The sequence below is a fragment of the Panthera pardus genome, unplaced genomic scaffold, assembly GCF_024362965.1.
Source record: "Panthera pardus isolate Hobbes unplaced genomic scaffold, ASM2436296v1 HiC_scaffold_24, whole genome shotgun sequence".
In the NCBI taxonomy this organism is placed as follows: domain Eukaryota; kingdom Metazoa; phylum Chordata; class Mammalia; order Carnivora; family Felidae; genus Panthera; species Panthera pardus.
This window is the reverse complement of record NW_026526810.1, coordinates 66794727-66807631: the sequence shown is the minus strand read 5'-3', so window position 1 is coordinate 66807631 and position 12905 is coordinate 66794727. Positions and strand designations below refer to the sequence as shown.

General features: G+C 47.1%; 1 protein-coding gene and 1 long non-coding RNA gene across 8 annotated transcripts in view; one reads left to right on the top strand and one right to left on the bottom strand.

The window, feature by feature from the left end:
• Positions 1–123: 123 nt before the first annotated feature.
• On the bottom strand, positions 124–10646 carry LOC109254998 (dehydrogenase/reductase SDR family member 4). 2 transcript variants are annotated; one of them, XM_019429368.2, is made up of 8 exons: positions 10480–10641; positions 9194–9371; positions 5348–5449; positions 3245–3315; positions 3096–3147; positions 2658–2792; positions 2189–2244; positions 124–641 (listed from the first exon to the last, which is right to left on the bottom strand). In XM_019429368.2, exons 1-8 carry the CDS (start codon positions 10608–10610, stop codon positions 527–529), a joined length of 840 nt encoding a protein of 279 aa, XP_019284913.2. In that variant the 5' UTR covers positions 10611–10641; the 3' UTR covers positions 124–526. The 2 variants fall into 2 exon arrangements, with proteins under 2 accessions (XP_019284913.2, XP_053745271.1); XM_053889296.1 differs by lacking the exon at positions 124–641 and adding an exon at positions 1468–1654 and having other exon boundaries at positions 10480–10646.
• An 86-nt stretch (positions 10647–10732) lies between these two features.
• LOC109255004 (uncharacterized) overlaps positions 10733–12905 on the top strand; it is a 198748-nt gene continuing 196575 nt past the window's right edge. For 2 of the 6 annotated variants that reach the window (XR_008417157.1, XR_008417158.1), the window contains exon 1: positions 10743–11080. This is a non-coding gene — a long non-coding RNA (uncharacterized LOC109255004). Of the gene's footprint in view, positions 11081–12905 lie in introns of all 6 variants that reach the window. The other 4 variants (XR_008417154.1, XR_008417155.1, XR_008417156.1 and 1 more) reach the window with 4 other exon arrangements.

Below are 12905 nucleotides of genomic sequence, written 5' to 3'. Positions count from 1 at the left end.
GCTTAGGTCCTGGAGACAGGGAGGAGGATTAAGGGGATCCAGGGTTGTAGCTCACTCAATCTCTGCTTGGCTACCACATCTATGTACCCTGCAATGACAAATGAACACACCTACTCAAAGCAATACAGTCATCTGCATTTTATTTGCACCTCCCTTTGCAAGTTGTTGATTTTCCAACTGCTTTCTCCACCCGGGTTCCTTTAATCCCATCTCCCTCAAATTCCCCCATGCCCAGGAAAAAAATATTAGTTTTTGCCAAGGTAGACTCAGCTTTCTCAGCAGGCCTGCCCTATGTTCTCAGGGGAAGTCTTTATCTAAAGCTACAGCAACAGGGTGAATCCTCATAAGACCACACCTTGACCAGAAGGAAGGCTGGATCTTTTCAGAGGGCAGAATTGATTTTGGGGGTGAGGTAGGGTGTAAGGTGAGCAGTATATTAGGCAGAGGTGGGAAAGACTGATAAGTGCTGGAACAGTACTCAGGAGTTAGAGCCCAATCTCTGCCCTGGTGAGTTCTCTCCAGGTCCTCAGAGACGGGATGGGGTCCCTCCACCCACTACCACTGTTTCCCCAGTGATGTAGCTGGCGTCTTCAGAGCACAGGAAAGACACGATGCCTGCACACTCATCTGGTTTGCCTATCCTGAGGAATAAGAGAAACAAGGAACGGAGTAAATATCAAACAGGCCAGACCCCCTGACCTGGCCCTCAAGGCATGAATGTGCTTATTCAAAAAGTATCAGATGATTTATCAGGACCAGTGTATAAGCTTCTTGTCAATCAAAAAGGGTTACCATGAAGATAAGCTGTCATAATAAATACTGCCTAAATACTGCACGCTGTAAAAACCACCACACATTATATTCAAATAATACAGAGACACTTTGTGTTTTAGAGAATCAGGACACCACAATCCAAAGTCATACAGATAATCTGGTGAGCAGCTATTTTGTTTCACACGTGTGTATACTATTCAAGTGTCAGGTAGTCTGTAAGACAGTAAATGGTTTGTTTAAAATGATTCCATTTATATTGCTTCAATTCACAGACAACTTTTTCAGGAATCTGTTTTTGTCCCTTAAAGTCAGGTTCATTTTGTGAGAATGTGCTAATTCTCGGTGTTTGTATCAGTGATTGCATAGTTAGGGAACACTGTAACCTAACCAAAGAATGCTCTAGAGGTGGGGGTGGAGTAGGTACCTCAAACTTAGAAGGCCTGGATTAGTGGTTCTCCATCATAGCTGCACACTATAATCATCTTGGAGGCTTAACTTCCTCCCCGCCCTGGCCTCTCACCTCGCGAAGGGAAAAAAAAAAAAAAAAGCCTAGGTCCTATATTGGACCAATTAAAAAAGAATCTCTGGGAGTGGAGCCTGAGCATTTGTAGTTTCACAAGTGCCCAGCTGATTCTAACGCACATCCAAGATCAAGAAGCGTGGGTGTAGACATTCACTGAGGCTCCAGGATGACAATGCCCTGACTTGTTAGTGAGTTGTGAAGTAGGTGTGCAGCTCATGCCTGACATCAGAACAGCTTTGGGCGCACCTGAGGGGATCTGGAATGTTTGGACCAGCAAAGAGTAGGCCTTGCTGGCATGTGTTCTTGAGAGAACAAGATGGAGAAGCTAAAGAGAAGAGAGTTTCCAGAAGCCACAAGCTGGAGAGAGGCAGGGAAGTTAGAGGAAAAGGAACCAGACAAAGATACCTGAACAGTTTGGCTAGCCCTATGGGGAAGAGGCGAGTTTTCTTAGCAAGGGGAGTTTTGGGACTTAGTAAAGCTCTTCATTCCTTTTATTTGGATTGTAGGATCATCAACCTGAGCTCTGGAAACATGGCTTTTTATTCAAGGGGAACTAAAAAAGCAGGGTTTTGGTCTTGGTCTTGGTCCCTGGGTGCTAGGGATGCCCAGAGATGGAGGCAACACCCAGGTGGAGAGAGGAGTCAGGGTTTTTCTCAGAATGATGCTCTGCTGAAACCCAGATGCCTGTGTTTGGTTTTTGCAATGCAGGTGGATCCCTAGCACATGCCACCATAGTGACACAGTGTTCATGGACTTGGGAAGTCTGTGTGTGCTACCGAAGAGGGCACGCTCATGTTTTCTGTGGGACCAAAAGACAGCAAGCTGTGGGCTGTGTGAGGGACTGGAACTTTTGTCTTTGTCCTTCCTAACCCTCCCCTGTGACAGTCTTACCTTGTTATCTGCATGGTTTCTTTTATGCTCTCCTCCCTTTCCTTGTCCATCCACAACTGCAGGAAAAAGGGACATCTCTTTATGTGGCAGAAGAGGAGGACAGGGAGAGGAGAAAGTGCCACCCTTATGTCAGCTGAGAGGAAGGCTGGAGAGGACACCCTTTTACTTCTTAGTCCTCCTCAGTTCCCAGTTGTTTCCCTCCTCTGTTCCATTCTTTTCAGGTGCTAGTGAGGCTGTTGCTGGGTGTCCCCAGTTCTCATCCACTTAAGGAAAAAAGAAACCACATGAGCAGAGGCTGAATTCCTGTCTCTAGTGCACACCTCAAGAAAAGCGCATGTGGGGTCTGATCTGGACCAGTGGCTGGTATGGGGGGCGGGGAGGAATGTCAAAAAAAGTGCAGGGATCAGGGCGGAAGGTACTGGGCTTCCCCATCTGGGAAGATGCCCCTAGGGGTCCCAGGGGTCCTCACCACACGGCTGAAGCTAGTCTTGATGAGTCCTGGTGCCAGGCAGTTCACCCTGATGTTCCTTTGGACCAGCTCTTTGGCCAGGTTCTTGGTGAGGCCTAGCAAGGCTGTTTTACTAACATTGTAGGGGCCCAGGCCCTGGGGAAAGGAGACAATGCATTAGTGTCTTTGTTTACAGTTCATTCTTGGTTCTTATAGTAAGACAGGACCAAGGGCAGTAGATAATAGGGCATCTCCTATAAGGGAGGGTCCCCAGCTAGAAAACTGTCTTGTGGCTAACCCGCCCCTAGGTCAGGATTTGTGGGGGCAAGGCATCTATTTTGTGGGAGGGGGCTTGGTGGTGTGACTCCAAAAGGGGACACACACTAATCAGGATCACTGGGGGAGTGGAAAAATGCAGGACTGGGAGGGATGGAAGTAGCAAAGAAGGGGGGATCTTACAGGAAATGGGGTGTAGGCTGCTATGGAGGCCACAATCACCACTGAGCCGCCTCTGGAAAAAGAAGAGAATGAACCTCTTCCCAATGAGAACCCTGGCCCTCAGCCCATATGAGGTCCATCACATCCACGCTCCCTCTCACTGTCTGTACCCTCGTTTCTCCATCTCTGGCACCACTGCCTTTGTCATGAGGGCTGTGGCCTTCACGTTAATGTTCAGAATCTGAAACAGAGAGAGAAGGAGAAAGAGCATGAGGGAAGAGCTGGAGAAGGCAGGGCAAGGAGGACATATAGCAGGGTTCCTGGGATGTTTGTTGGGCCTGGTGCAGATCTCAGATGGTTTACTTGGACCATACAAGTACAGAGGCCAAGGCCTGGGGAAAAGCACCTCTCACCGGCTTATTCAGCTAGAGAATGATGCATTAGGTTCGGGTGAGAAGGAAAGGAACCTGGTTCTTCTTGTCTCCTAACCAGCCAAGTATGATTTGACCTATATTAACAGGGCTGCTTTGGACTTGAGCTGGATTTTCTGTGTTCCTTCCAACTAGGGAGAACTCAGAATTGGGTTGGCTTACTGGACCTGCCCCAGAGTGGGCCATGCTGCTCAGGGAAAATGTGGCCTGACCTTGGGCACTCGGGATTGTTTTAGCATTTCCCTGGCTTCTGAGCTTAAGGAGTGAGATGTTTTTGGCCCTCCAGGATGGACTGTCTGGCTGGATATTTATTGGAAAGTGGGATCATGACGGGGGCACTTTTGCAGGAGCTGGAGCACAAGCTACAGTCAAAACCCTGCATCCATAATTTGAAACAAATGCATAACCCTCATTTATGTAGTTCTAGGCACTGCTGGGATATTCCCCTTCCGTGCCCCCATGCTGACTTCTTATTTTGAAAATTTTAATCTTACAGAAAAGTTGAAATAGAAAAACAATGAATATCCAGAAGGTACACTTTAGATTCACCAATTGTTCACATTTTGCCCGATTTGTCCTATCTGTGTATCTATATAGTTTTTTCCCCCTGAACCACTGAAGATGAGTTACAGTCATCACAATGCTCTATCAGTAAAAACTTTAGCATTTTTTCCCAAAGAATAAGGACATTCTTAGACACTACCATCCATTATCACACCAAGAAATTTAACATTTGTAATAATGATTTTACCTAATACGCTGTCCATAATAAAATTTCCCCAGTTGTCTCCCCAAATGTCCTTATTTAAAAAATCCAGAGTTTAATCAAGGATCAACCACTGAATTTATATTTGATGTACTGTGACATTTTAAAAAATGCAAATTAAAAAGAAAAATTACTTGGTTTAAAACTGATTTTCATGTGGTCTTTATTCAGACTGCTCATGAAAGATGTTTCTCTACTTTAAAGAATATCAATCAGGAACTGAGTCACTGAAGAGCATTTGGCACTTTGGTCTTTATGTCTGTGAAACACTGATAAACAAACTATAATATTTTAGTATCCTTAAACTTCAGTGTTGAGAAATTATTGATGACATCAGAGTAAAAAGCAAAACCATGGGAGATCATAAAAAATTTAGCATTTCCAAATCATGTGCGAATATTAACCTTAGTAAACAAAGACAAATATTTTAATTAAGGCTTTATAATTAAAAACTGTAGTGTGTGAAATATATCACAAATATAATTATACACGCTCACATTAAAACCAATATTCCACACTTGAATTTAGACATCTGGATCTCAGATTTTCTTGACACTGCAGTTAAGAAGAAAAGGGCACAGGTCTTTTGCCAGGATTATAAGTTATAAAGCGGTAACTTAGGTCATTTCACCAGAATTGATATTTCACTTAACTAGCAGCTATTAACATTTTCCAGCTAATGAGAAATAGTTCTTTTTTAGAAGCTGGAAAGGGGATGGGGTGTGGATAAGTTTAGGTGTATTAGCTATTGGCATATAGTTGCCATGTCTCTGCTGGAAATAAACCAGGAAGAGCCTGGATAAGCATGTGGGGGGAGAGAGCTGGGGAATGAATCACAAGAAGGCTAGCAAGGAGCAAATGGAAGAACAAAACTGGGGAGAAGCAGAAATGAAAGAAGGGCAAGGATAGAAGAAGCCACCCCCCACTTGCCCTTTACCAGGTGCACTCCAGGTGTGTGCAAATCACAAGGATTCCTCACATTTACAGTGAACTTGACAAATGAATTCTAAAAGCAGACTGAGTTTGTTCTGGCTGTTTTATGAGGCCTGTCCCCTGCTCCTTTAATCCCCTCTCACCTTGTCCCACATCTCCTCGGTGGCGTCCATTATGTTTCCAAAGAAAGGGTTGACGGCGGCATTGGAGACTAGGATGTCAATGCCCCCATGGAGGTTCACAGCCTAGAAGGAGGAGTAAGGTCTGAATTAGGACTGCAGGTCAGTAAGGGAGGTGCACTTATCAATGTTGATGAAGAATTCCTTCTTAGGAATGAAATGATGTCAAAATGATGTCTCTTTTTCATGAAACATTTCTCTCCCAAGCTATCCTAAGCTCTGCTGCTAAATGTTTCAGGTTATCTAGTTTCTTTCTTCCTGCCCCCACTTCTAGGGCTGCTGCTGACTTTTTACTCTTCACACTTTCTCTTTGGGGAGCTCCTCGATGCTCATGGCTTCTTCAGTCCCACCTCAAAATCCATTTCTAGACGCTTTCTCATTTCACACCCAGTCCCAGCCCCATTTCTCCAGTTTACTGTCCAGTTCTCCTTGGCTGAGTTACCGTTATCTCAAACTCAACCTGTCCACACCTACTTGAATGGAGAAACGGTTTTAAATAGGCCAACAGAAAGTCACCCCTGGAAGGGCCTTTAGACCACCCAGCCCAGTGTCCTCATGGTGAAGGTAACAAACTGTAGTCTAGGGAAGTGAATTTCTCAGTAATGATATAAGAGGGCTGGCCAAGAACAGGAGGCCTGCTCCCTGGGACTTTGGGAGAGGGCAAGTGGTCTGCTCAGGGCACAAAGCTAGTTAGTGGGGGCAGATCTGAGGTCAGCATCCCTTCTACCACAGAGGTAATACATAAGAGTCCTCTGAAAGTGAGTTGAGCTCTCTATGAAACGGACTACCCAGGAGCCGCGCTGGGGAAGGCACCAGCTTGGGTTTAAAGCGGTTTCACACTTGGTTATGATGTCATTTTATCCCCCCCCCCCCCCCCCCACCACTTTTGGCTTACAGGCATGGAAGATTCAAGGCAGAAACTGAGATTTAAACAGGGAAAGCCAAGAAAGGGAACATTTCACCTCACTAATAAATTGTAAGTAGATGGCAAAGGCATGTGCCAGAGTAATGAGTGGCCAAACAGAATCTGCCAACAATACGTGACTCTGAAACCAGACGATGCATTTGCCCAGAATGGGCAATTCTGATGCCTTGGGCGAGCAGCACTAAACGGGCCCTCAATCAACTTTGTGCTTCATGATTTGGCGCACAGAGGGGTGTTATTAACAATGTGTACCATCTGCTAGCTCCCGTTTTAACTAATTATTCTTGCTAACTAGGTGCTAAGCTCAGTTGCTTCTACACTGCTGAAGGAATGCTTGGGCTGTCAACATGTAAATTTAACAAAATTTAAAACCACCTAAGCTTTTAAAATCAGTATGAATACTATCTGGTGCTCTGTAACTTTTGGTGTCCCGGCACAAGGCCCCAGCCACCTGCTTTGGCTCTGTGTAAGTTTTGCCTATGGATTTTGGACGAGCAAAGTGCAGAATAAGCTAGAAAGGGATGTTGGGGGTGGGAAGCCTAGCAGCTTGGAGAGGGGAGAAGTCTAGGTTTTGCCCAAACAGACAGAGAACCATAGAAGATTAATGAGAAAGGCATTATGACTACCCAGGTGTCTCTTAAGCCTGCTCTAAATTGTGTGATCACTACACAAAGTGATTACGAGTTGGGTGCTGTTTTCTGATAGATATATTTTTTAGAAAAAATACCATCAAGTGGAGATGGTAGCCGATCTAGTTTCTGCTCCCCACACCTTTGAGAAGCTTCGCTGTGCAGATTTAGAAGCTGCTGGATAGTAACCATCCTTAAGGGAGGAGCTTTTCCCAATGTAGGCTAACAGTTCTTAACAGGCAGAACCCATCTCTGATTGCTAACAAGTACCCTATCCTGTTCTCCACAGAAGAGTTGTTTTTGACTCATCCTTCCTATTTCCCATTTCTTGACACTGGGTTAGGAAGAAAAAAAATCTTGGGTGGTTCCCACTAGAGGTCTCTTGGGCATATCCATTCTGGTCCCACTGCTGCTGCTCCAGACCTGAATGACAGAAACAGCTTCCTTGCTAACATCCTTGGCTCAGAGTCTTTTCTACTCTAATATATCCTCTTACCAGTGGCAGATTATCTTTTTAAAATGTAACCATTTTCATCTTGCTCAAACCTCATGTGGCTTCTTATTTCCTCCAAGAACATCCAAGCACCTTTGGCGAGCACTGGAGGCCCCTGTTGCCTGCCCTTCCCACCAGCACTCCTGAGCCTATGCTCTCTGCTGTGAATTCACAGGGCTCCCTCTACCCTTCAGTCCCTCCTTGGTTGGCTGCTCATTTTGCGGGGTCATTTGAAATCCTGTCCCAATTCCATCTATCCAGTCTCACGCCCTCCTCGAGGTCTAGCTCAAGCCCCACTTCTGAGCCAGGGCTGTAGGACTGGTTAAGTGGAGCTGGTCAGGGTGAGAGGTTGTTTCCCTGACAGGATTTGGACATTAAATTGCTATGCACATTTCATATGGCCAGTCAGCAATTGGTTTCTAGATGGCTCCCTTCACCCTTGGGATCAAGGTCCTAATCTCAGACACTGTCCAGCAGCCTGTTCCAGGAAAGGTGACTTTCTTGGACACATATTTGGCTCTCTCCAACGCTCATTCGAGTATCTGCCAGATGGTTCCTTAAAAATGGAATGACTTTATATGGTCTATTATATCACTGTTTACCATTGTTTAAGGTATCCCTCTTCTAAGATTACCAAATTATTTCTTCCAGCCTTCCTATCTGTTCACACAATCCCTTACTTTCCATCTAGGGTAGATTCTCCCTTCTACTCTAGGGAATAAAGCATGTGCCCTGAGCCTGACAGAAGAGTGGCCTCCTTTGCCAGATATTCCTATTTTCTTGGGTAGCTGGAAGGTTGGTGCCAAATACCAATTCTGACACTGGCTTAGACTCTTTTTCTTTTTTTCCAAGTTTATTTATTTATTTTGAGAGAGAGAGCACATGCGAGCAGGGGAGGGGCAGAGAGGGAGGGAGAGTGAGAGAATCCTAAGCAGGCTCTGTGCTGTCAGCGAGGAGCCTGAGGCAGGGCTCAAACTCAAGATCCCTGAGATCATGACCTGAGCCAATACCAAGAGTCTTATGCTCAACTGACTGAGCCACCCAGGTACCCCTTAGACACTTTCTCTCAGACTAAAGTCCAACTGTGCACCAAAGGCCTGACCCGATGCTAATGGAGAAATGCCTGGTGGTCTGTAGTCAGCTTAGCTGGTCTGGGTTGACTTACAGCTCTTCCTAACTGGCTGTGGGAACTTAGGATGTCGCTCCAGCTTTCAGAGCAGAATGTTCTGAATGTTCCAAAACAGGGAGAATAGTCCTTGCCTTGCTTGGGTTGTTGTCAGGTTTAGAGATAACCCATGAAGGCTCTGAACAAAGTGAATGGCACACAGTAGCTGGTTGAAACATGGTGGGGTTCCTCCTAGAGAAGGCACTCGAATCTATAAACTAAAGACCATGGGATTGATTATTAGCCCAAGGGTGGGAACATCTATTTTGTGATTGTACTTACCTTTCTCGTCTACCCAATTAGATTGGAAACTACTGGAGACCCAGGACCAGCTGGTTTTCTGGGGGACCCAAGGGATGATGCAGAGTTGAAACATTAGAGTGGTTTTTGATTCTCTGACTGGGATGGGATGATTCTCAGAGACATAATAGAAAGGCACACAAAAATGTGCTGGTGGATTGGTGCATAACGCATGGTTGTTTTAGTTAATAATGCGGGCTTGGATCACACCAGTGTTGTCTAGGAAAGCAGGGAAGTAAGCTTAGACTGGCTCCCTTCTGCCACCTCCTGGCTCTCTGCCCATACCCTTGCCGCTCACCGTGGCCACCAGTCGCTCCCGGTCCTCGGCCTTCCCCACGTGGCACACGGTGCCCACCACGCTCAGCCCCTCCCCCTGCAGCGCCGCCACTGCCCGGTCTACGTTCTGCTGCTTCCGGCTGCTGACCACCACGTGGGCCCCGTCCCGGGCCAGGCGCCTGGCGATGGCAAAGCCAATCCTATGGGCAGAGAGAGAGTCAATGCCAGTATGGGGGAAATGGTTGAGACATGGGCCCTGGAGTCAGAATGCCCGGGCTTGAATTCCAGTTCTCCATCTGTATGACCTGGTGTCTACCTTACGTGTAGGAGAGCTAATGGCATAGCCATTACCATACAGATGGACATGCTTCACATGTTTTTAGCACTCATTTACTTGTTTTTCCTATAGTTTTGGCTGTCAGGCTACGTTCCCAGGCACTGACATTACCTTCCACAGGCACCTTCACAGTGAGAGTCCCCATGCCCTGTAGGGACTGAAGGGAGAGAAATGAGCTAGGGGTGTAGCAACAGCCACTTCAATGATTAGAGGGTCTCACTCGAAAGAGCCCCTGCCCCCCAGATACCTTCCTTACTAGTCTACATCATCTTAAAATTCTGTTGTTATTTATGTTTTGGGGTGTATGTGAAAGGGTGGGTCTCTAGTAAAAAAATGTAAATTTTTTACAATACTCTCCTGGGAGTAAGGGTTACACATTTTGCAATTGTTGGCTATTAGCATTTCGCATACATTGCATTTTAGATTTGCTGGCATCTAGCAAAGTCCTGTGGGGATGAGAAACAGGGATAGACAAGAACGGTGGGTGAGAAACAGGCTGGGCAAGGGCAAAATGTACTGAGCTAAACAAAAACCTGTACACATGGGTCTTGTGTCCCATCTAGGTGAAGGGTTCCAAATGGGGAGTCTGGAACATTTCCATAGTCGATGGAGGCAGAGGGACCGGATTTTTGAAATCTGGACTGTCTTGGATTTCTGGTGTTTGGTCTTCCCAGACTCTAGGGGGGGCCGTTTGATTGGGGCAGCCCGGAGTTACTGGGAGACTGGATTTATGCAGGCAGTACTGAGGTGGCGCAATTGAGCCAGAGGCAACAGTGGGAGGAGACTGGCAGAAGTGGAGTCAAGGCAAGAGGATTCGGTCAGGCTGCAGGCCGACCACGTGGTTCTTTTCTTCTGGGGTCGGACTCTTCCCGGGAGTGACGCTTGAGGACTTGGGCCGGGAAGCAAAGGTCAAGGGACAGTACCTGTTTCCAGATAGTGGGGGTCTCAGAGACTCCGGCCCAGGCACTCACCCGTCTGTGGAGGCCGTTACTAGGGCCACCTTATTGGCTAGCGGGCCCCGGCGTGCCATCCCTGAGCTGGCCTTCCGCACAGACTCCCACGCCGGTGCGCAGCAGTTCAGCAGCAGCCTCGCCTGCTGCATGGCCTCCGGACCTTAAAAGGCTCTGCGCCGCTCAGGATAGGTGACTGCCCGCCCGGCTCCCCGCCCCGCTCTCCGCCCCCCGCCCGGCAAGTCCTGCTCTGCGTGGGCCCTCCACACCCGGAGCCGGTTGTGGCCGCGGGCGCCCCCTGCTGGCGCACGGCCGCCGCGCCCCGCCGTCCTCGGCGGCTGTGGAACAGTATTGTCTGCCAGGGTTTCCTCCAGGGGCCCGTTCAGACTTCCGCACAGACTTCCCCACCCTTGGCAACGCTCTCCACCCCCATCTGCTTGACCCTATTATTTGTCGGGGTGGCGGAGAGAGCTTTGAGTTGATTGCTTTTCTTTCCCAGAACTTCGAGATGGACCTCCTTCTCCAAGAAAGTCTGGGTCTACGTGTGTGATAGTTCACAAGAGGGCAAATGCTTTGAGATTGCCCATGGAAGTGAAGCCTGTGGTCCTCGCAGAGTCACCAGGTGAGGGTCTCAGATGAGGGTGGAAGAGCCTGGGAGACAGATGTGATGGGGAGGAGTAGCTGGGCTGGGTCTGGCACTTCACACTGGCTCAGGGTCTCCTCCATGCTGACAGTCCTGGAGGGCTGACTCTGATCACTGTGGTAACCAGCATGCAGGGAAAAAGATCCTGACTGGAAAGGACTTTTCATACCCTCTACCGTAAGAGGACTGCCCCATTGTACAGGGCCTAAGTGGTAGCAGGAGGTGAGAGGATCTCCCAGCCAGTGGTGGAAATACAAACTCAGGAGTACTCAATTTTCCATAATCACCGTGTCCCCTGGTCTTAGCCTCCATCCTAGTTCAATAAATATTTATTGAATGTAAAAGCACTTTAAAAACTGGCAACTACTAAACACATAGTGATTATTGCCACCATAGAGTAATTATTATTGTTGCTACAGGCCAGGCTCTTCATCTGTAAACAGAGGATGCTGGAGGAGATGATGAATAAAGTCCTCTCTAGCTGTAAATTCTGTTCCAAGACTTCACCCTACCCTTCTGTGGAGCAGGCTGAAATGATCTCCCTTCTGGGTGTCTGGGAGAATTAATAAATCTGGATGGCTTGTGGGATGCTGTACAAAGGCCCCAACAGATCCAAGTGTTAGTGTCTGAATTGGTTTAACCCAATGGCCTCCAAAATGCCAGGCTGAGATGTGCTGATCCATGGCAAAGTTTTCACTCGTTCAAGGCAAGTTGAGACAAATAAAGATAATATAGTGAGTTTCATAAAGCTAATATTATTTAATTTAATAGTTCTTTATTTGCTCCTTATTTGGGAGGGGGGGTGTTCATCTTTATGTTAAGAAAAGGTGATGAAAGCAGATGGGTAAGTTGAAAAATGTATTGTTATCTGGTGAAATCACCAGTTTGTCAACTCTGTGTCAGTCCATACAGTTAGAGGAGAGAGAATCCTCATCTGTGAAATTCTGGGGATCGCTGTTTAATAGAATTCATGCTTGCTAGAGATTCACTTAGTATATGTATAGTTCTGCAGAGCAGCTAATAAAGGATTTCAACATTCAGAAGGGGATGTATGGGTAGCGAGTGATCTATCAGGCACACACTGGATTTATAGTATATTCCTCAACCAAGAAGCTACAGCTATGGTACTCAGCTTTGGTACTCAGCATATCCTGATGAGATAAGAGAGCTTATGTCTAATTTTCCCCATGCCTGGGGAAAACTGACTCTCCGACTGGTGCCCCTGTGTCTGAACCTCATGAATTATTGATGACAGAGGCTGGATAGCGTGACACTCCTCTTCTTCCTCCCCTGTTCAGAGCTAATGCACTGTGGGAACCCTTCCCAGTGCTCTCCACCTGTGGGCCTTTGGGGAGGGTATGTAGGACTGGAGAAGGGTTCTCAGGGCTTTGGATTCAAAGGGACAGGCCTTCAGGGCATATCTGATCTCTCTTCACCTCTTGCTCAGAGGGGCTGAGGTTGGGTAGAGTGGGGGAGACCATACTTCAAAGGGCAAAGGGTCTTGAAAAGAATTCTGGTCAGGAAACTTGGTGAACATCACATGACCCCTCCTTGTCTGGGCAGGGTTGTTATATGGCCTCTGGCACCATTTCTTTTGGGAGAGCACAGGGACATTAGGGAGAGGATCCGTGAACTGAAAAGGGTAGAGGGAAGGCAAGGAGTGTGGGAGTCTCTAGCTGCTACTCTTCATCAAGCTGATTTGTTGGAGATGGGGACAGGAAATCTTTGGGGGAAAAACATGGGTGTGTAGGAGTCTCTTTAAACGGGGAACTTTAATAGGCAATGGGATTGCTTTTGTATGTAT

Coding starts and splice junctions, on each gene's coding strand:
- LOC109254998 (XM_053889296.1), bottom strand. CDS start 10,610: ATGCAGCAGGCGAGGCTGCTGCTGAACTGCTGCGCACCGGCGTGGGAG. Junction 5,450..9,193: donor GGGAGCGACTGGTGGCCACG/GTGAGCGGCAAG, acceptor TCCTCCTTCTAG/GCTGTGAACCTCCATGGGGG. Junction 2,245..2,657: donor AGACTAGCTTCAGCCGTGTG/GTGAGGACCCCT, acceptor TTTTTCCTGCAG/TTGTGGATGGACAAGGAAAG.